This window comes from Zalophus californianus, chromosome 6 (assembly GCF_009762305.2).
Source record: "Zalophus californianus isolate mZalCal1 chromosome 6, mZalCal1.pri.v2, whole genome shotgun sequence".
NCBI lineage: Eukaryota > Metazoa > Chordata > Mammalia > Carnivora > Otariidae > Zalophus > Zalophus californianus.
Genome location: NC_045600.1, coordinates 42,327,460 through 42,349,492, shown reverse-complemented (window position 1 = coordinate 42,349,492; position 22,033 = coordinate 42,327,460). Strand labels below are relative to the sequence as shown.

At 40.6% G+C, this 22,033-nt stretch overlaps 1 protein-coding gene across 1 annotated transcript; it reads left to right on the top strand.

The window, feature by feature from the left end:
* Nucleotides 1-1,478: 1,478 nt before the first annotated feature.
* On the top strand, nt 1,479-21,224 carry LOC113909325 (ubiquitin-60S ribosomal protein L40-like). Its single transcript, XM_035728055.1, has 2 exons — nt 1,479-1,743; nt 20,763-21,224. The coding sequence occupies exons 1-2, from the start codon at nt 1,479-1,481 to the stop codon at nt 21,203-21,205; spliced, it is 708 nt and encodes a 235-aa protein (XP_035583948.1). The 3' UTR covers nt 21,206-21,224.
* Nucleotides 21,225-22,033: the final 809 nt, after the last annotated feature.

The following is a 22,033-nucleotide window of genomic DNA, read 5'->3' as shown; positions in this document are numbered from 1 at the left end:
CAATTTTAGTTTTCTTACAATTGAAAAGTTGCCTATCAGGAAAGCATAGGATTTTAAACAGTTCTCAGATTCACTAGCTTTCAATTTGTCTTTTATTTTTTAAAGGAAGAAAAATGAAAGCAAGGAGGGAAGCAAATAAACAAAAACTAATTGTAGGTGCACAGCCCAGGCATTTTTTTGCTTCCTAATGATCAAGCTGAGGTATTTAATCAAAAGCTGCACATTATCTAAATGGGCATAGTGCATTTTCAGCAAACATCACCATTCTAGTTTAAGAGCTACAAATCATCTCTAAACTAGAAGAGATTCCCCCCAAAAGTTTATAGGTGTATTTTCAGACATTCACTGACTTGTTTTTATTGTTATATCTGTTAAATGCGTTTCAAAAAAAAAAAAGAACTCATCGTTATTTGCTTTTTAAAATCTGAATGAAGCGATTTGAACATATTTGATACACATTCTTCTCTTTTATCTGCAGAAATTTCAATTTATTTAAAAGCAGCGTTTAATGCACTACATGAGCACATAAATTTTAGAGAAACTCTCTTGTATTTCTCTGTAATCGCGTCTAATGAAAACCTGGGATTCTCCATTATTTAAAAAAATGTGAAAATATAATGCATCTTCATTAGGAAAATTGACTGCTGTGCTCACGACAGTTCTTAATTGAAAAGGCAACCTATTTTAATGGTGTGGTTGAGAAGAAGATTACATACTTTATCCAAACACAAAGACAATTAATAATGAGAAGCAGGCTGTTGCCATTAACTCTAATGCAGTTGCATCAATGTCAGTGAGAAGTGCTCATACCTGAGATACATGGTGCAAACTCCCCCGGCTCCCTCCTTCCCAATTCACCCACTGCTTAATTTGGGTTTCTTAAGCAAGCGCCTGGGCCGGCTGTGATCAGGCGGGCTAGTGCCGGGCAAATGAGGCGCGGGGCCAGGCGCCCCTTCCCGCGGGTTGAGCAGTCCCGGGCAACGGCGGCCGGCCGGAGTCGCCCTGGCTGCGGGTATCTCCGCGCACACCTCGCGCCCTCCCGCCTGTGCGCGGAGCCTGGCAAGGGCAGCCGCGGCGCCCACGCGCTGGAGGGTGTGGAGACCCAGGGCTACCTGGTACATGGAAGAAGTTTACCAAAAGGGACTGGGCTGCCTCGGAGTCTAGCTTCTGCTTTGATTCACTTACGGAAAGGTCGTAGGGGGGAAAAATAACTTAAAATTGAGAGAGTGTGGTGGGGACGTCTGGGCGCACATGGTCATCCGGCGAATCCACCAAGTTTTACAAAACGCCCCCTCTGCAACTCCCGCCCGGAGAGCAAAGCGTGCGTGTATGCGTGTGCGCGCGCTCCTGTGTCTCGGTGTGTGTGTGTGTGTGTGTGTGTGTGTGTGTGTGTGTGTGTGTTCGCGCGTGCGTGTGTGCTGAAGGGGGGGATCCCGACCTTCCCTAGATTCGAGCACGCCCGGACTCCAGGCTAGGAGATGGGGAGGAGGAGGCAGCCCCCTCTCGGCTTTTTCTTTTCTCGGCGAGGCGCGGCGAAGTCAGGCCTCGACCCGGCCGCCTTGAACCCGGGCGGGCGAGCTGCCGGAGCCAGCGCGGGAAGGGGAGACCCCGGGTTCCCAAGCCTTGGGGCGGGAGGCGCGCCGGCGCCTTGTGCCAGGCGTGGCCCGGCGCTCCCGCGGCTCGAGGACTCGAGGGTGCGATCTGGCCTCGGTCGGCCCTGCGGTCGCCAGGCCCGGGGGGCAGGTACAGGTTGAAGATGGGGCATATCTCAGTTTGGATCTTTAGGAGTACGAGGTGCTTTGGCGCCCGAGAAGGGCTAGGCGCCTGCAGCTTGACGTCCTACAGCCCTCGGAACCCGCTCTGCCCCTGGTCCTTCCCCAGCGCAGCTTCCCAACGCAAGCTAGGAGCAGCGGGGGGAGGGAGTGCCCCTCCATCGGTATCACTCCCTTCCCCCAATGTGAGCCAGGGCACGGCTGCAGGCTAACAGGCGCTTTCACACCAGGCGGTCACCTCCCTTCTCCAAAGGGTTGGTGGGGGGCGCGCTCCTTCGGGGAATTCTGGAGGCTTCTCGCATTGGCCAGCCATGCGCAACGCCAGGGAGAGAGATACTGCTGGGCGAGAACGACACACAAACGCATCCTGCGGAGGAAGAGTGAAGGACCCCATTCTCCAAGGCCCAACTGAATACATCGCTTTCCCTTGAGGGGTAGCCTCACAGGAAAGTTCCTTCCACAAATGCACACTTCCTTCTGCAGCCCTCAGTGTCCTTGGGCCAGCCTTGTCCTACCCCACTTTCTCTCTTGTTTCCCTCTTTTCATCTACAGACTTCCTGCAGACTTGCCATTTTTTTGTGATTCTGCCCACGGGTTAGGGAGCCTCTCAAAACTTCTGAAGACAAGCTGACCTGGAGTTTTCCCTGAAGCACCAGGCTCCTCCTCTCCCTCCCTCAGGACAGGTGGATCTCTAGAGCATTGAAACCTCCCTTTGGTAAAAGCCAGCTATTGGCTACTTGGCATGGTCTAGGAACTTTCTCCTATTTCCCCACTTGATTCGCTGTGATGTATCTAGAGCTTTTCCTGTTCCTTTCAACGGCCGTTTTCATATTGCAAAAGTTGAAGTAGTCCAATTACTATTTATCAAGCAAATCTTGGTTTCTCTTGGTGGTGAGGCTATGTGTGTCAGCTGAGTATCAAGGGAGAGACTAGGTCTCCTAGACCTAGAAGTGGTTTTCTTCTTGGGATAGCGTGAACCTGAGATGTCATACTTGCCCAAGAACATAAGAGCAACAAATAGACTAACTTGTATTTGTGGATCTGTTTCTTGGCACTTGACCTGTGGATGCTGGAGGCATCTTTATTAGCATGTATGTGACTTTGGATAGCCACTCAATAATGACATTCGTAATCATTTATTGAAAACCATTTAAGCTAGTTCAGCAACAGACAGTAGCTCTTAGCCTAAATGGCAGTTTTCTGGCAGCTTATTCAACTAATGAACAAGCAAAAAGTGAAAGATATAACTGCTTCCAATACTTAGCTCCTGAATATGACAGAGTCACCTCTTAAGGGACACACATACCACACCCAAAGTAGATGGCATGTTCTAGGTTACTTTTGGAAAAGCAGTTTCTTTCTGGTTGTGCCCTCTTGTAATTAGTGCACAAAATATGTCAAAGAAACAGAAGAAACAGGCAGAGTTTATAGATATTGAGTATCAATAGAATCATGGCCCTAAGTTTATCCTGACCTTTTCCTACTGTTTCAGGAAAAAACAAGCATCAAAGGCCTTGTTACTTTTTCTAACAGAAACATTCTGTAGATACTAGATATTCACCAAGGAAAACCTGTGTCTGTGATAAAACACTTGGAAGGAAATGAAAAAATTCCATTATCCTTAAGAAATACTTTTAGGGGCACCTGGATGGCTCAGTCGTTAAGTGTCTGCCTTCGGCTCAGGTCATGATCCCAGGGTCCTGGGATCGAGCCCCGCATCAGGCTCCCTGCTCAGTGGGAAGCCTGCTTCTCCCTCTCCCACTCCCCCTGCTTGTGTTCCCTCTTTCGTTGTCTCTCTCTCTGTGTCAAAAAAAAAAAAAAAGAAAGAAAAGAGGGGTGCCTGGGTGGCTCAATCATTGGGCGTCTGCCTTCAGCTTGGTCATGATCTCGGGGTCCTGGAATTGAGCCCCGCATCGGGTTCCCCACGCCACAGGAGGCCTGCTTCTCCCTCTCCCACTCCCCCTGCTTGTGTTCCCTCTCTCACTGTATCTCTCTCTGTCAAATAAATAAAACCTTTAAAAAAATATTTTTAAATGTCCTGATAGTTGACATTGGGTAGGTACAACCTCAGTCAACTCTAGAATCCCAATGAAAACATTCCAGTAAAAGCGAAACAATTTCACACTAGACCATACAATAGTACCCATTATCTGTGGTGTCACTTTATGCAGTTTCAGTTACCCAAAGTCAACTGCGGTGTGGAAGCAGATTCATCTTCCGTCTGGCCCATCATCAGAGAGTCAATAGTAGCCTAAAGCTACGTCACAGTGCTTACATCATTCACCTCACTTCATCTCAGTTCCAAGGCATTTATCACCTTCCATCATCACAAGAAGAGGAAGAGTGAATATGGTACAGTAAGATATTTTGAGCGAAACAACATTCACATATTTTTATTACAGTATATTGTCATCATTTTTCTTTCATTATTAGTTATTGTTGATCTCTTACTGTGCCTAATTTATGAATTAAACTTTATCATAGGTATGTAGATATAGGAAAAAACATTGTATACGTAGGGCTCAGTACTATCTGCGGTTTCAGGCGTCCACTGGAGGTCTTGGAAAATATCCCCTGCAGTTAAGGGGGGGACTGGTATAGCATCTTAAATCTGATTGCACATTTGGACCAATTTGGTTGATTAACCAATTTATTCATACTTGGCAGGATAGATAAATCTATTTCTTTTTCATGTGTAAAATTTTTCACTGGAGTCTCTGATTTCTCTAAAGATGTGTGATTTTCAATCTAAGAAGTCTCCAGAGTACATGTATTTTTTTAAAAAGTTGATTGTAACATGAACTCACATTCATTCATTCATTTCCTCATTCAGCAAACATATTAGGGATCCTACTATGTATTATGCAGTTGATTGATTATATCTGGAGATTCATGCTCAGGACCAGGAGTTAAGTTTTTTGTTCTGTTTTGTTTTTTTTCTCATTTAAAGCAGAGGCAGATAGTTATATAATAAGCATTTGATCTAAAATTTTACATTATCTACTCTTTTCTGGAAAATGCCCCATCGCAAATCTGAGGGGAGAAGTCTTCTTGATTTTTCTGCTTTCCAGAATATAGATTACTGGGGACAAAAATTAAACCTGGAGAGATTTGTCAGTTGCTCAGAGTTGTAAGAACTTGTTGATTATCCACAACAATGTTCCTTGAGAAAACTATAAGAGTTGTTTGCATTAACAGACAAAAGTAGATGACTCTTACTGTTCAAATTTAATTTGTTTCTGAAAAATAAAATCAGAAGGCAAGTGAGTGTAGAATTTATTATGTGTTTAGATAAATTATGTGCATTCCAGTAGAAGATAATTTTTTGAAAGAAATAAAAACTTGATATTTAATTTTCTTTTAGCCAGTATCTAAAAGATGTAGAGACTATATATGTGTATAGCATCATTACATCCTTATTTTTAAGAGAATGCAAACAGTGGGGCGCCTGGCTGGCTCAGTCGATAGAGTGTGCAACTCTTGATCTTGGGGGTGAGTTCCAGCTCCATCTATGGTGTAGAGTTAACTTAAAATTAAAAAAAAAAATTAGTTAAAAAGAAAGAGGATGCAAAATGAAGTATTTATAAGTCTAATACTACTTACTTTTTAAATCCCCTTTTCTGGTCTAGAAATAGTTACTGCCGCTTATTTGTTTGTTTTTGACCTTTTTAGCTTCCACTACTAGCCAGTCCTCGAAATTGACGGGTTTTATTTCTTTCTGAATTTAGGATTTACAAAGCAACGACTTCCACGAAAATAGAGTTTTTCTATAACGATTCTCTCCTCCTCTTTTTAAATTTGCTTCCCATTCTTAAGAGAATCATTACCATGAATTCTCCCATAGATCCTGGATGGAGTTAATTGAATGTGGTAAGCAAATGGTAGATTAGAACTCGGTCTCCATAGAGCTGGCCAGTGTCGAAAGCCCCTTTTTTGCTGGTGAACTGTAACAGGAGGAATTAGGTGCTATGTCTTATAAAGCAATCTTACTGCTATGTCTGTTTGGGCCCGCTCGTCTTTGAGTCCTCTCTTTGCCAGTAGTTGTTTTATCTTTTGAGTATGATTTGTGGGTCATGGCACCCATGCATAGCCTGCGGTCTGTAGAGAGGCCATATTGATTAATGCCTTTGGTACAAATTATTCAGAAGGTTATTATTGGGTTTTTGGTGTTTTTTTTTTTAATCCTAAAAACATCCAAACATTCTTTACTTTCCAAATTTGGTCTTTTTAATTTCCTTTGCAGCTAAGACGATATGAGAGCCCCTTTGTTCTGGAGCAGCCGATTCTAGTGCTCAAGGTGTTTGTTTGTTCCGGGGACTGCACTTATGATTTTAAAGTGCCATAAATTCTTCACACTAAGCCCCTCTAGTTTTTATAACACCTTACCAGCTTAGATTGTGTGATCTTGAGAATGAAGGGAAAAAAAAGTTTCCATGAGATTAGGTAGCTATTCATATTATAAATGTGACTTTATTAAATTTAACTGGCAAAGAGATCCATTGCGAATAAAGGTGAAAATACAGGCTTAAAATATCCAGGACTGAAAATAGAACATTTAATTTCTGATTCTCTCTGCAGGTGGGGTATGAAATAGAACGCTAGTGTTGCTGCTGCCAGAATGCTCGCCCATTTTTACACTTTTGTAAAGGATGTGGGCAGTGGAAAAGAACCCTTACTGAAGTACAACAGGGTTTATGTAGACATTCATGAGGCTTAAGGAGGGCAGTATTTACCTTTCCGGAAGACAGTGGGTCTCCTGATGCCGAAAAGGTATATGAGAAAGATGGCGAAATGAAAGGAGATGAGAATCCAGACGCTCCATCCACAGCCTTACCCTGTGACAGACCCAGAGGCAACTCCAAAGCCACCAGGGCAACTGCCTGTTCAGTTTGCCAAAGAGCCAGATGCTGTTGCTTGGAAGAATCTCCTCCACAGCTTGATGTCTGGGTCCTGTGATTGCCGTCCAAAGAACAGTGGTGGGGCATGCTGGGATGAATGCAATCCCGGCATCCCACTACAGTGTTTTCTTTTTAAAAAGAGTCATTTTAAATTAAGTAAGTTTTAAAATTCACATGTTATTTTTTTTAATGTAGAAAGAAAATCGGAGGACAATAGTACAAATGGAGGCTGTGTATTTGAAAAAAAACCTCTTAAACTTTATTTTGCTTATGGGTCATATTTAATTATCCCTTGAGGATTGGGATATTTAGAAAAGACAAAAGACCAGCTACTATTCACAGTGATGAAATAAAAATCACCACAATCTAGATGAATGGTGATACAGAGAATATTTATTATTTATGTTATTAACTACGATCACTTATAATATTTACTTGCATGAAATAAAAGTTAGATATTCAATTTTAGTATTAGTTTTGCAACAGAATTTTGATTGTGGGTGCCAGTGAACATGCGTTTAAGTAAAAAAGGCCATAACAAAATGATAGGTGACATTTAAGGGAAAAAATCATGCCCGAGTGTCTGATGAGTCACTAACATCTCTTCTTGAATATCAGCGGTATTGTCACATGAACCAACATCTCTCCTTTTCAAAATATGTGTCGATATTTTGTGCTGTGTTGCAGCTGAATGAATAGTAGCTGCTGTATGTCTTTTGAGTCATTCAGACCACTTCAACAAATGAATGTAATTGGATTCCAGTGTACAACCAAAATCTTTGCTCTTTTTGTGTAATCTCTTATTTTTGTAATTATAGGAATTTTTTTCCTTTAATATTACCAGGCTTTGTCTAATAGCCTGATCGTAAGTGCTGGAGTGCCAGAGTAAATCTGTAATTTCTTTAATCATTGTGATCAATGTGAATCATGGCATGATTAATGCGGCCATGGTAATAGGTAATGGTTAAAGAGATAATCAAAATATTTGGATAGGAATAAGTTACTATAGAGCAGTGGGTCTTAACCAGGGACGGTTTCTGCCCCCAGGGGACATTTGGCAATGTCTGGAGACATTTTTGGTTGTCACAACTGTTATCCAGTGGGTAGAGATAACATTACTCTTAACTTTCTCTAAAATATACTTCTCATCCTCACTTCAGTTACTATTTAAACACATCGCTAGCCACATCTTGATAAAATCAATTAGCAACTTTGAGTTATTATGCTGTGTTCCATGAACAGGGTATTCATTCAGCAGGAAAAAAACAGAAATGCTGCTAAACATCCTGCAAGGCAGAGAACAGCCCTCCCCACTCCCACAGCAGACTATCTAGCCTAAAATGTCAAGAGGTACCAAGGTTGAGAAATGCTGATGTAGAGAAATAGATAACATGTGTAATAATGTTGACATTTAAACATTTTTGATGATTACAAAAATATAGAGAGCTATAGAGTATCACAAATCCAGACGGTATTTATTTTTACCTGATAGGTGATATGAAAAAGCACTACCATTTCACCCCAGATGGGACTCGAACCCACAATCCCTTGATTAGGAGGGCAGTGTCTTATCCATTAGGGCACTGGGACTTAACTACAGTATCATTAATCCAGATGAAAAGTAAACAACAACAACAATAACAATAACATCGTCACTCAAACATGTTCAAATATCTTCAGGTTTGGGATCATATAGACAAGGCATACAGGCATAATATTATTCTTACTTTCTATAAAATACACTTCTCACAGTCACTTCAGTTATTATTTAAGCACATAGATAGCCACATCTTGATGAAGTCAATTAGCAACTTTGAGTTTATTGTGCTCTGTTTCATAAACAGGATACTAATTCAGCAGGAAGAACTATATTAAAGAGTTTTTAGTTTTTAACCTTTTTTTCTCTTTCTAAAAATTCTTTCATAAAAATTTAGAAAATACATAGAACTATAATGAGGAAAATGAAAAGAATCCTTAATTCTACCACCTTAAGTTTTTAGTTTCTATAAACTCAAACTTACGCACGGGAGCATTGATTTCTCACTATGGCAAAAAGTACTGTTTGACAAATATTTCATTAGGTTAAATTTTCATGATATTAACTCCCCTGTGCAGCAGATGAAAAGTGCTATTTTTGGTCATTTTCCTAATTGTTCTCAATACTAGTTCATCCCCCTGCTTTTAAGTGTGAATTTAAGGTTTTTTTGTTTGTTTGTTTTTTTAAGTAATTTGTCCAGTTTTACTAAATAGAAGGCATCTCTCCATAGAAAACCTTGCTTGGACAACACTAGCAACCTGCCTTATTTGTTTTTATCTAACCTGATGTATGGCCTGTCTTCTAATAATTTTTTTTAAAGATTTTATTTATTTATCCGAGAGAGAATGAGAAAGCGAGCACACGAGAGGGGGGAGGGTCAGAGGCAGAAGCAGACTCCCCGCTGAGCAGAGAGCCCGATGTGGGACTCAATCCCGGGACTCCAGGATCATGACCTGAGCTGAAGGCAGTCGCTTAACCAACTGAGCCACCCAGGCGTCCCCCTAATAATTTTTTCTTAACTCACATGTTTATGCTCAAGTTGTTTTTCAACTTTGAACTATTGTTCAGAAGGTAATACTTTTGTCTCAGTTAAATCTGTGGGTGAAGATATCACCACTGGACAAGACTAAGATGATAGTTACAAATGGGTGTTACGGGTCCTGGCAGGGAGACAGGCACAGAGTCCTTGTCAGGGAATGAAACCCAGACAGCGGTGTGGGGAGGATTTCCAGAATGCGGATGTGGCTAGTCCAGGACAGAAAAACAATAGAAGCAGAAAGGACAAATCGAAGTTAACAGAATAAAGCACAGCCTTTAAATAACAAACTGAACAACAGTGAGTTTATATTATCATTTAGGCAGTTATATCCTTAGCAAGGCTTCTGCTTGATTTAAGCCATTAATGTTTGGTTTTCTCCTTGGACCCAATTACTTCCAGTCAGGGAAGCAGAGGGGAGAGTGCAAATGGCCCATAATTTACAGGGTTTACCTTTTCTAGGATTTTAAAATAGGGACTAGGCCTCTAGCCACCACCAGTGTTGTCTTACGCAGTTGAAAATGGCAATTTTAGGGAGCCCCCCCAATACAAGAGTTTCAATGAATAGTTTGTAGAGCAGAACTACTTCTTTGCAAAGTAGATCTCATTCCTGTTCCTGCGTGACAGGTGGTGGTGCATTCAACAGTAATAAACCTGTCGGGGGTGTGTTTATTTATTTATTTTTTTACATATTCTGAGCAACAGGATTTAGAAGTCCACCCTCTTGTGTCCACCAAATTCAGGCACATGAAAAGGAACATAATATAGGGCTTTCTAAAGGTTGCAAAAGAGTTGTTTGAGGAGAAATAAAACATGCTGTGGAATGAATAATATTTCAGTTAGTAAAAAATAATATAAACATACAACTGAAGTATGAATCCTTAACACAATAAAGAATGGGTGAACCCAGGGTGCCTGGGTGGCTCAGTCCGTTAAAGTGTTTGACTTTGGCTCAGGTCATGATCGTAGAGTCCTGGGATTGAGCCCCGCATCGGGCTCTGGCTCAGCGGGGAGCCTGCTTCTCTTTCTCCCTCTGCCTTCCACTCCCACTCCTTGTGCTCTCTCTCTCTCTCTGTCAAATAAATTAATAAAATCTTAAAAAAAAAAAGAATGGCTGAACCCTTCTGCCAGTAAGACTGTAGAATGACTTGTTCTGGTTCCCTTTGGGGTCTTCTTTCTCATTCGGTGATAATAGTTATCTGCTGGGCCTCCTCTAGGTCCTGTCCTGGCCACATCTAAAGTTGGCCCATGCCAGCCTAGCCATTTCTATGAATTACAGAGAAATTCCAGTCTCTGGGTGTCTCAAACTTGAAATTTGAAATCCAATGTGGAATGTCTTTGTAAACTTTATTTCTACACCTCTAATTATTTCTGTTCCTATTTATATGTGCAAATGCCAGAATGGGCTGATCATTTAATTCTGTCTTAAAATTTTTATGGTTGTTAATTATAAAATTCATTTTATTTTATTCTGCTGCTATAGAGAAAGGGGCCTATACATCCACCCCAATGTTGATAGGAAGAGAATGGTAACTCCTCCGGGCCCCACCTAGAGGAGGTTTCCTTCTCTATCACTTACATGTCCTTGACTTAAGGCTACTTTGTCATATTCTTGCCTGCACTTTCATCATTAACTAAACAGCAAACTAAAGAACCAGGTGCCTCTCTATTAGGGTTTTGCACTTACATGATGCCCATTTGTATGTGGTTTGTATACACAATACCTACCTTCTTTCGAGACTGTTATAAAAAAGAAAAAAGAAAAAAGAAAAAAAATGGAACAGAGCATGCATGGCCGAGGAAGCCTCAACCCTCAGGACTAGGGCTGAGTATTAAGAGTACAGGGCCTACTTTAGTCACTGTTTTTAAAAATACACAGGATGTGTAGAACCCCAAGTGATTATGACAGAAGTGTCTTATGGACATTTCTACGAGCATAGCACATAGTTAAAGGGTAAGTTTATTGAACCTGAGGAAGAATGGCTAAAGTGATGACCAATTAATATCATGAAAAGCATCTATAGAGATGGGAGGAGGAATTTTGAAGGATGCTCTCCATGCCTTCTTTCTGAGATCAGAGATGATGAAAAAATATAACATTGGAGCTATGTCAGCCAAACACACAGATTGACATCCCCAACTTAATTCAGTCCAGTACTAAAACACAGGAATATATTTACTGGTAGCCATAGTGGAATTTCTGTGTTTGGAGATCTCTAAGAAGAGATTTGAAAGCTTTGGTTAAGGGTGTGTGGGCAGCTCAGTTGGTTAAGCGTCTGACTCTTGATCTCAGCTCAGGTCTTGATCTCAGGGGGGTGAGTTCAAGCCCCAAGTTGGGCTCCACAGTGGGTGTGGATCTTACTTAAAAAAAAAAAAAAAGCTTTGGTATAATATTTTATTTATATCTGCCTGAGGATAATCAAATGATTCCTTAAGTTTCTTTCCAGTTCTTACTCTTTGATGCAAACATAATTTTTGAATTATTTTTATTAAAAGCTAAGAGAAATATTTACTCCCAACTAGTAAATCCTAGGAGGGTCTTCTTGTGTTTTGAGGCTATGAGAAGTTTATGCCCTGAAATTCTCTCTTAAGAAAGCTCATATTTGGGGTGCCTGGCTGGCTTAGTCGGTTGGGCGTCTTCCTTCGGCTCAGGTCATGATCCCAGGGTTCTGGGATCCAGCCCTGCCTTGGGCTCCCTGCTCAGTGGGGAGCCTGCATCTCCCCCTCCCACTGCTGCTCCCCCTCCTTGTACTCTCTCTCTCTGTCAAACAAATAAGGAAAATCTTAAAAAAAAAAAAAAAGAAAGCTCATAGGCCAAGATTTCATAGTTCTTTCATATTTTTTGGTATGTATTTTATTTTTATTTTTTATATTTTTAAAGATTTTATTTATTTATTTGACAGAGAGACACAGTGAGAGAGGGAACATAAGCAGGGGGAGTGGGAGAGGGAGAAACAGGTTCCCCGCTGAGTGGGGAGCCCGATGCGGGGCGCCCGCGCCATCCCAGGATCCTGGGATCGTGACCTGAACCGAAGGCAGATGCTTAACGACTGAGCCACCCAGGCGCCCCTGGTATGTACTCTAAAACGTTTTTCCTTGTGAAGCACCTGGCCAGCTCAGTCAGAAGAACATGCCACTCTTGATCTCAGGGTTGTGAGTTCAAGCCCCATGTTGAGTGTAGAGATTACTAAAAAGAAGTACTTAATTAAAAAAAATTTCCCCTTGTTCCTTATAGTCTTAGCACTATTTACTATTTATTTACAAACCTTTATCACTTGCCATAGGTTATATTTTATCCTTCAGAGATCAGCACAAACATTAAAAAAAAGTAAACCATTTGTTATATGGTTTATAAAATTATTTTAAAATTTAAAATTATTATAATATTTAAAAAATTACTTTCATTGTTTGAATTATCATACAGTAAAACTGACCTTTTTTGGTGTACAGTTCTGTAAATTTTTAAACATATATATAGATTCATGTAACCACCATCACAATTGGGATACCCTGAACTCTTTTAACATCAGACATCTTTTAATAATTTCGCCACTGGCATCCATTGTCTAATGTTATTGCTCCATGAACTTATATCCAGCAAAACACATGGTAAAATATAGTTACTGGGGAAAAAGTGTAAAGGAATAAGTGTTTGTCCACAAGAAAGTGCTTTACTCAAGATACTCTTAAAAAATCCGAGTTGCTGAATTGGACCCATTGTGTACAAATTAATTTTATACAATTCCTTGTTATCACAATGGCTATCATCATTAACAGACAATAATACATGTCAGTGTGGATACCAATATTCCATAAGTTTGAAGACTTAATAGTGTTTCACAAGGTTTTTAATTTTTTAAATTAATTTAAACTATGATATGAACTTACAATCAAATTATAACTTAGAACATTTTTACCCATTTGCCTAGTGTAGAATATATCTTGATTATATTTTCATTTATTCTTTCTGTAAAAGTTGCTTAGGACAGATTGCAGAAAATATGACTTCTACCATAATCCATCAAAACAAAACAAACTCCTTACCATACCAGATTTATATATCCTAAAAATACTATCCTCAAGATGAAAGAAATGGATTTGAAGCCTCTACCCATATTTTTATCATTTAACTGGATACAGCAAGCAGTTTTGGCCATTCTGACTTGTATAAATTTCCTAAGAGGAATTAATACTCATGCAGAGTCTTTTATTTTATTTTTATTCTTAGTAAACTCCACACACAGGGCTCGAACTCATGTCCCCGAGATCAAGAATTGCGCGCTCTACAGACTGAGCCAGACAGGCAACCCCAGAGTGTTTTTGATAGGGCATGAGGAGTCAGATCTTTTAGCAGTGACAAATTTGCCTGTTGTAGATGTACTGCATGATAATAATTCGTTGACCCCAGTTTCTATACACATAGAGAAGTAATAATATAGATAAAGATAGCATTGATTTTGGGGTATGTTGTTTTTACAAACTGATGAAAATATGTGTTTGTAGTTTTTTAAAAAAGATAGCTAAGTTGCAAAAGTCAAGGATTTGTACTCCACTAGTAACAGTCAACACACTGAATAGAATTCTGTTAAACATGCCCCATTCTTTCCATCTCTTCTTCAGAAAAGAAGGTTATTATGAGACAGTAAACCTAATAGCGTTAAAAATACCTGGAAATTTAGTACGTGGTGTCAGAGAAGATACCACAATAGTCAGATGTAATGAGGTTGGATTGTCTGTGTTCTTCCCATTTGTCATTTCCTTTCCAAGCTATTATTTCACCCTACTGATAACCTCTCTTCAGTTTAAAAAAAAAATTACCATTAATATTCACTACCTTTTGCAGGTTTTGAACAATTTTTTAATCCAACAAGCTATTTTACCTTACACAATAGATGTGGTCTTAGCCAATAATCTTCATTGTTAACAGCATCCAGTGGCTTTTTAACAATTACATGACATCCATTGTGTTCCATTTTCTTTCTATGCTGGTAAATGCCTACTAAAGCACTCCAACTAGTAAGGTACACGAAGTATCACTTACATAAAGCACGCTAGCTGTCTCTAATTCAATTATTCAACTCAAAGACTTCCTTCAATGCTGCAAAATTGTCCTGATACTTCCCCATTTCTGATGCTAACCTGAGCTGTTTCTGGTTGCCTGGATTGTAAAGTGTTTATCTATTTTGCTAATCTTTTAAAACCATTTTGCTTGTCGTGAAGAAATGGTTTCCGATTTTTTTTTTTTAATCTGAAGAGTGACCGTAGAGATTATAGGTGGTTGTCATTTGTATATGTGTAAGGAAGAAACGAGCATCTTGCAGGGGGAAATGTTGGCATCTCTACCCGTGAAGAAAGCCATGATGTTAAAGCTCAAACTCTGTACCACCCATGCCACTGCTTCTTACTGCTTACCACTTCCCACCCCCTTATTTCTGGGGTGAATCATATTTGGGTCATTTGATTATTTACTTATTATCTCCAGAGGCTGGGTAGGCTAGTACTATCTGAACTCTAAATACACTCAAAATGCAATAAAGGCCAGAAGCTAGAGAGGATTAACCCTTCTACATTTTATAGTGATTGTTATATTTACCTTTCGAAAACCCATCCAGCTTCACCCCACAATTTCATCCTGGGAAAAAGTAGAAATGATATTGGATACATTATCAGAAAAGAGTCAGTATGTAGTTCTTTGTCACTAATCATGAATTATTTCTTCTCATAAAATAAATTATTTGGAGTTAGTCTGTGATTTCTTTTTTCTTTCTCCCTGAATTTTTAGGTATGGAAACCACAGATCCCAAAATCTCCACCATTAGGTTGATTCTACAGTGACTGAAATGATAAATCATTTGGCTGACATGATTTTGCCTTTTAAAAAAAATCCCTCGAAGTTGATGGTTATAACTCTCAATCTGGCTACATTACTGTTAAGGTTTTGAACAGTAGGCCCCTGCCATACACACCACAATCAACCTACATTGCTACTCACTGACCTAGCAAACTACCAAGTGGTAGTTCTTCAAGGGCTGTATTAGCTAGAAATGCACGAATTGCGACATTGGTGAACCATGATAGTTATGCTAACAGGAAGCTAATCAGATATTGGTGCTGCTCAAACACGCATGGTCCAAGGAGCATATGTTTCATGGTCCTAGGCCACCTTCCGAGTCTAAAAGACAACGCAGAAGAACACAACCTAAGTGTTTATTAAGGAAGACCATCGAGGAAGGAAGACTGCCTGCATCTCTCTGAGTTAACTTGAGTGAGGTACCAGTCTTTGCCCTTTAGAAAGATCAGGGCTCAGGAAGTCTTCTCTAACCTGTTCTTGAGGTTGTATGTGGACACTTATCTTCTCATCTCTGCTTCAAAGATCGAACACACTTCTTGTCTCACCCATGTACTATAGGCATATGTCATGTGGCACCTTGGACATTCAGTAGAACAGGGAGTAGGTAAGCTGGTGAAAACACAGGGACTTTCTGAAGAGATTGACAGCTTGTCTGTTTATCAGACTTATTCAATTTTTACCACTCAGACTGAGGTGTTCAAAAATGTTCAGAAAAGGGCCTGGGAGTAGAGAGGGGTGGAGTCTGGTATGACTGGGGCATCTGTAAGGGACTCCTAATTAAAAAAAAAAGTGAAAAAGAGAAAAGGAAGGAAAAAATTTCAGTTTAACTAACCCAACTAATTTTTTCCCCAGAAGAAGAAATAGGCTTAAATATATAAACTATATTTAATACAGATTAATATTATAAATACAGATTCAATGGAAGCCTAAGACACTATAAGAGCAAAAGAAATAGTAAGCACTGTGTTTAATTATTTATAAATACTAGCTGAAGGTGAATCTTCTTATTGATTGAAGAACCATAGTTTCTAGAGTTGTTTTTTCTTCTGCAAAATATAAAACCTTAATTTAAGGCTGGTAATTCATGCTTGGTTTCATTTCCTCCTTCAGCAGGTGCTTACTAAGTACCCACGGTGAGCTGGAAGCTGTGGGGGCCGTACTGGGGTATAACCTGTGGGAATACATACAAGCAAAAGCTGCAGTGCTCTCCTATCAGTCAGGGTCCTGGCAAGCAATAGATGGTAACTGAGGAGAGTTTAATGAAGGGACAGCTTACAGAGTGTTGGCAGGGGTAAGGGAACCCATGAGTGATGGTGAAGTGCCATGGGACTAGGAATATTGGGGAGCCATCTCCACCCTGAACCTGGAGGGATAAAGAGAAAGAGCAGTTACTGGAACCCAAGGCCGACCATAGCTGTGGCTACAGCTGTTAGAGAGAGCCACCTGATAGGTGCTGTGGCCTTCACGAGAGGAATGAAGGTACGCTGTGTCCCACCAGGCAGGGAAGTGGGCAACAAATACCACCTCTCTCCTCCCACCGTCTGATTTCCTGCTGGTGATTGTCATTGATTAAACTCCACCCCAAACCGGAGAATAAGAGAGCCCATTGACAAAATCCACAAAGGTGAGCATCCTGGTTTATAGAAGAGAGTGGAAAAGGATAGAGGATGTTTCTAGAGGGGCAAGCAGCGTACCCAGCACCCTGATCTTGAGATATCCATGCAAAGAAAGTTAAGCACAAAATAAGGCAACAATACAAAAGATGTCCCAAGATAAATGATACGTGGTATAGACAGTTGGTCCTAGGTGGGGTGTGTGGTGTAACGCAGGGAAAACTTCTGAAAATAAAGGAATGCTTCTGAGATTGAGGCTTTAAGAATCGGTTAGGATTAAGTCAGCAAAAAAGAATGTGGAGGATAGTCTGGTTGGGGGGAGAATAATGGGAACAAATGTATGGGAGCAAAAATGAATGTGGCATGATTGAGAGATTATATATATATTTGACTGGCCACAGCATAGAAGGCACCATATTAAAAATGCCGGGGACTTTCTGTGAGAATGGTGAACCATTTCCATTCATGAAGATGTTTGCATTTTTACTGAGTGCTTGCTGTATGCCTGGACTCTGCAAAACTTTTGGACAAAAGAGGACATCAAAGATAGGCTACCTGGCCCTGAAGACCTTTTACTTTCACTTGCATTCACAAGAAACAGTGAATTAGTTAAGCATAAAAAGATAAAATGTGAATGTGACTTGGGGTTCAGAAGTGGGGTCCAGAATGTGTAATTCCTGATGTGTGTTCACTCATTTTTAAAAATTCATCCAGCAAACATTTTTGAAGCATCCAGCATGTGTCAGGCACTATCATGGAAGATACAGCCCCTTGGGGGTAATCCAGATGCAACAGCCAACAATTGAGAGTTTGGCTCAGACCAAACCTTATCTAATTTAGACAAGAGCTAACTGAAGTATACTCTTCTAAAATATACCCTAATAAATCCGTAATAGGTGCTCACTAAATATTTGTTGACCAAATGAATGAGATAACTAATTATAATGAAGAAGTATTATAAATTTTTATGACTTTTTTAAAAAAGTTTTTATTTATTTGAGAGAGAGGGAGTGAGAGAGAGCACGAGAGGAGAGAGGGTCAGAGGGAAAAGCAGACTCCCTGCTGAGCAGGGAGCCCGATGTGGGACTTGATCCTGGGACTCCGGGATCATGACCTGAGCCGAAGGCAGTCGCTTAACCAACAGAGCCACGCAGGCGCCCAAATTTTTATGACATTTTGAAACAATGTGTAAGATAGGCATTTACACTGATGTCCAAAACCTAATCATAGTGCGGCCCGCTATGAAGGTGGAGACTTGTCCTGTCTTGTTTCCTGGAATAATCTCAGTTCCTAGCCTAGAGCCCAACACAGAGCCAGAGCACAGTTTATATCTACTGAATAAATGCTGGGATAAATTAAGAAATGAATGCATACTTGAAGCAAGTATTTTTGACAGTGAGTTTGCTTGGGGGTGGTGGCATCCTTTGTGTTGGGGGGCGGAGTCCCTTGGGGGAATGTAGTTACCATTATAGCACATTAAGTACTCCTTCCGATTTGTAATGAGTACTTCTTGTAAATGCATTTTAACTTTTCCTTACTTTAATTACTTGTGAGTTCCAGATGTGCAGTTGTTTAAATAGCTCTGAATATATATGGGGAAAATCATATCCTGCATCACTTTGAAAGGCAACACATGAGGGCAACATACCAAGATGCAGGGCTTCTGTCTCTGGCCAGGGCCCAGGTGTGTATACCTGTGGTTGGCCTCAGTACCCCTTACACTTTTACCTTTGTTCCTTTCTTTGAGAGCTCTAACTTCTTTAACTACTGCCATTAAAATCATATTAAGTCATTCTGAAGTGTTTCCCATAAACACCAAATGAGAAGTACAGCCGTGAGAAAAATTATCTACCTGTGTGGAATAGGTTATTACTTGAATTTGTAATCTGAGTGGCATATATTTTAGAGAAGATGTATTGTGGGGGGCACCCTCCCCCCATTCCTCATGTACTCAACAAGCAGTGTAGCTTTTTTCCCCCCAGGGTAGTTTTAACCCCACTGGCTTATTAATTATGATACCTGAGGGTAACTTTCTATTTACTGGCTTTTAAGCATTGTATTTTTTATTTGCCATTTAGAGATCTGAGTTCAAAGTGATTTTATGGCTTCTAGAAACTAAAAGTCAAATAAAATTAATATTGTCAGATGTTGATGGATATGTGAAAATTTTAACTGAAAGAGGGCAGGCCTCCTTGTAGAGTGAATTACATTTACACAACCAGATTTTTCATCTGGTTGGCTTTCCATTTCACAATTCCTGCCTCTATGGGGATGAGACAGGAGATCCGAGGCTTTCCGGTGTCTGAAAGATCTGGGAATACATACCGTAACCCACTGGTGGGTGAGGTGCTCTATGAACCAAATCTGGGTGTTTATATTTAGAAAGAAATAGAAAATGATTGTTAAGGCTGATGGCATCTTGCTGACCTGAAGATGGAGTTTGTGGTGAGGGGGTATTCAGAATCTCGTAGCTGAGATAGGACAAATTCTTTTCACTTGAACAAAAGATTATTTATAGATGAAAACCTTAACCCATACACACTAAGACAGGCTGAAATATGAAAGAGGTGAAGGAAGTCTGAAACACATGGATGAAACAATGTTTTAAACGTGTGCTAGGAATAGAATTATGCACATGCTACTTTGAGCTGAGTATTTGTTCCAATTTGTGAAATTCCTTTCTTATTTTAAAGATTTCCACCCCACTGCTAAATATACCTAGATGGCAATATGCAGATGTCTCTGTCAGCATTCAGGTTCTAATTGTGTATGTAATATTCTAAGCAAGTTATTTTTACTTCAGATTGTGAAATTAAACTGACATATTTAATTTCCCTCCCCATAATGATTATTGTAGATGTTATATAAAAATAAAAGCAGGGGCACCGAGGTGATGCAATCGGTTAAGCGCCAACAACTCTTGGTTTTCCCTCAGGTCTGATCTCAGGGTCATGGGATAGAGCCCCACATTGGGCTGTGCTCTCAATGTGGAGTCTGCTAAAGTTTCCCTCTCCCTCTCCCTCTGCCCTTCCCCCACAGCCTCCCCATCTGCACCCCCCAAATAAATAAATAAATCTTAAAAAAAATAAATAAAAGCAAATGTTTTGGGGCACCTAGCTGGCTTACTTGGAAGAGCATGTGACTCTTGATCTCAGGGTCATGAGTTTGAGGCCCACGTTGGGTGTAGAGATCACTTAAATAAATAAACCTAAAAAAATAAAATAAAAGCAAACATTATGAACACAGTTGACACCACTATAGTATTACAATTTGTGGAAAGAAAGACAATGTTTTTCTTCTGAAGGTTTGTACAGAGATGAAAAAAGTGCTTTGGGCTGAAGAATAAAACATGGAATCTCAATTGAGAAGTATAATTTGGAATTATTTAAACATTAAAAAATATCTTCTGAACTTCAAGAAATTACAATTAATACACGATAAAATTAACCAGGTTTTTTTTGTTACTTCTCAATCACCTTTATCAGTAAGAAGGAAAGATGGTCTATTTATTAGACTATTATTGGGTAAGCCCTAAGTGTTTTAGCAAATAGGAAAGAAAGAAAGAAAGAAAGAAAGAAAGGAAATTTGATGATAGGATTTCAACCTTTTTAACTGATAGTATATAATAAGTTCAAATAAAAAATTTAAATAATTATTTCAAAATTCATACCTAGGGCAGGCAAGCCTGCGGTGATGAATAGACCCAAACAAGTAATGGCTCAACACAATGGAAGTTTATTTCTTGCTCATGTCACAGTCCCAAGAGGGTGAACAGATTCTCAGTGTCGCCCCTCCATGCACTCATTCAGGGTACCAGGTTGACAGAGGCTCTGCTACCTTCAAACTGTGGCTTCTGTAATCACCACGGTTATCCCTGGCACGCCTGCTGCAAGGCGGAAAGAGTACAGAGAATGAGAGCAGGAAGGTACTATGAGCTCGGCCTGGAAGTGGCACACATTCCATTGGTGGCACTCAGTGACACGGCTACCTAACTAAATAGGAGTCTAGCTCTGTGCTTAAGAAAAAGGGGAGAGGCCCTCTTTTTCTTCAACGAGGTGGTCGAGTGGTTTGGTGGCGGCAGGCTTGCGGATTCGCGCCAGCAGACGCAGAGAGGCAGATCTTTGTGAAGACCCTGACGGGCAAGACCATCACCCTCGAGGTCGAACCCAGTGACACTATTGAGAATGTCAAAGCCAAAATCCAAGACAAGGAGGGCATCCCGCCTGACCAGCAGCGTCTGATTTTTGCGGGCAAACAGCTGGAAGATGGCCGTACTCTGTCAGACTATAATATCCAGAAAGAGTCCACCCTGCACTTGGTGCTTCGCCTCCGGGGTGGCATCATTGAGCCTTCCCTCCGCCAGCTGGCCCAGAAATACAACTGTGACAAGATGATCTGCCGCAAGTGTTACGCTCGCCTGCACCCCCGTGCTGTCAACTGCCGCAAGAAGAAGTGCGGCCACACCAACAACCTGCGCCCCAAAAAGAAGGTCAAATAGGGCCCCTCCACCGGCTCTTCCTTTGCCCACAGGGCAGCTTCCTGCCCGAGCCCCAAGGGCCTGGGGCCTCAATATCCCTTTCATTGACTGGAGCAGTAAAAAAAAAAAAAAAAAAGAAAGAAAAAGAAAAAGGGGAGAGACAGATTTTGGTGAATAGCCAATACCCTTCTTCACAGTTTAGCACCTCCCCACCCTAGCAGAGTGTGTCATGCATACTAGGCCTTCCATTAATATTTGCTGAATTGAGTATGTGTATATTACCTTCCAAATGTGTACATATTTCTATAATGTAGCAACAGGATAGTGGTGATATTTCCTATTTTGCTACTGTGACTTGGAAGTTTATTATTTATTTGAGTAGTTATTTATATTCCAATTTGTTACAAAAAATTAAACACAGAGCAATGCAGCAAGATGAAATAACTTGGGGCACCTGGCTGGCCCAGTCAGTTAAGTGTCCGGCTCTTGGTTTCGGCTCAGGTCGTGATCTCAGGGTTGTGGGATTGAGCCCCATGTTGGGCTCTGCGCTCTGCACAGAGTCTGCTTGGGATTTTCTCTCCCTCTCTCTCTGCCCTTCCCCCCCAAAATAAATAAATAAATCTTTTTTGAAAAGATGAAATAGGGCGCCTGGGTTGATTAAGCGACTGCTTTCGGCTCAGGTCATGACCCTGGAGTCCATGGATCGAGTCCTGCATTGGACTCCCTGCTCAGTGGTGAGTGTGCTTCTCCCTGTGACCCTCCCCCCGCTCATGTGCTCTCTCTCTCTCTCTCTCTCTCTCTCTCTCATTCTCTCTCTCTCAAATGAATAAAATCTTTAAAAAAATAAAA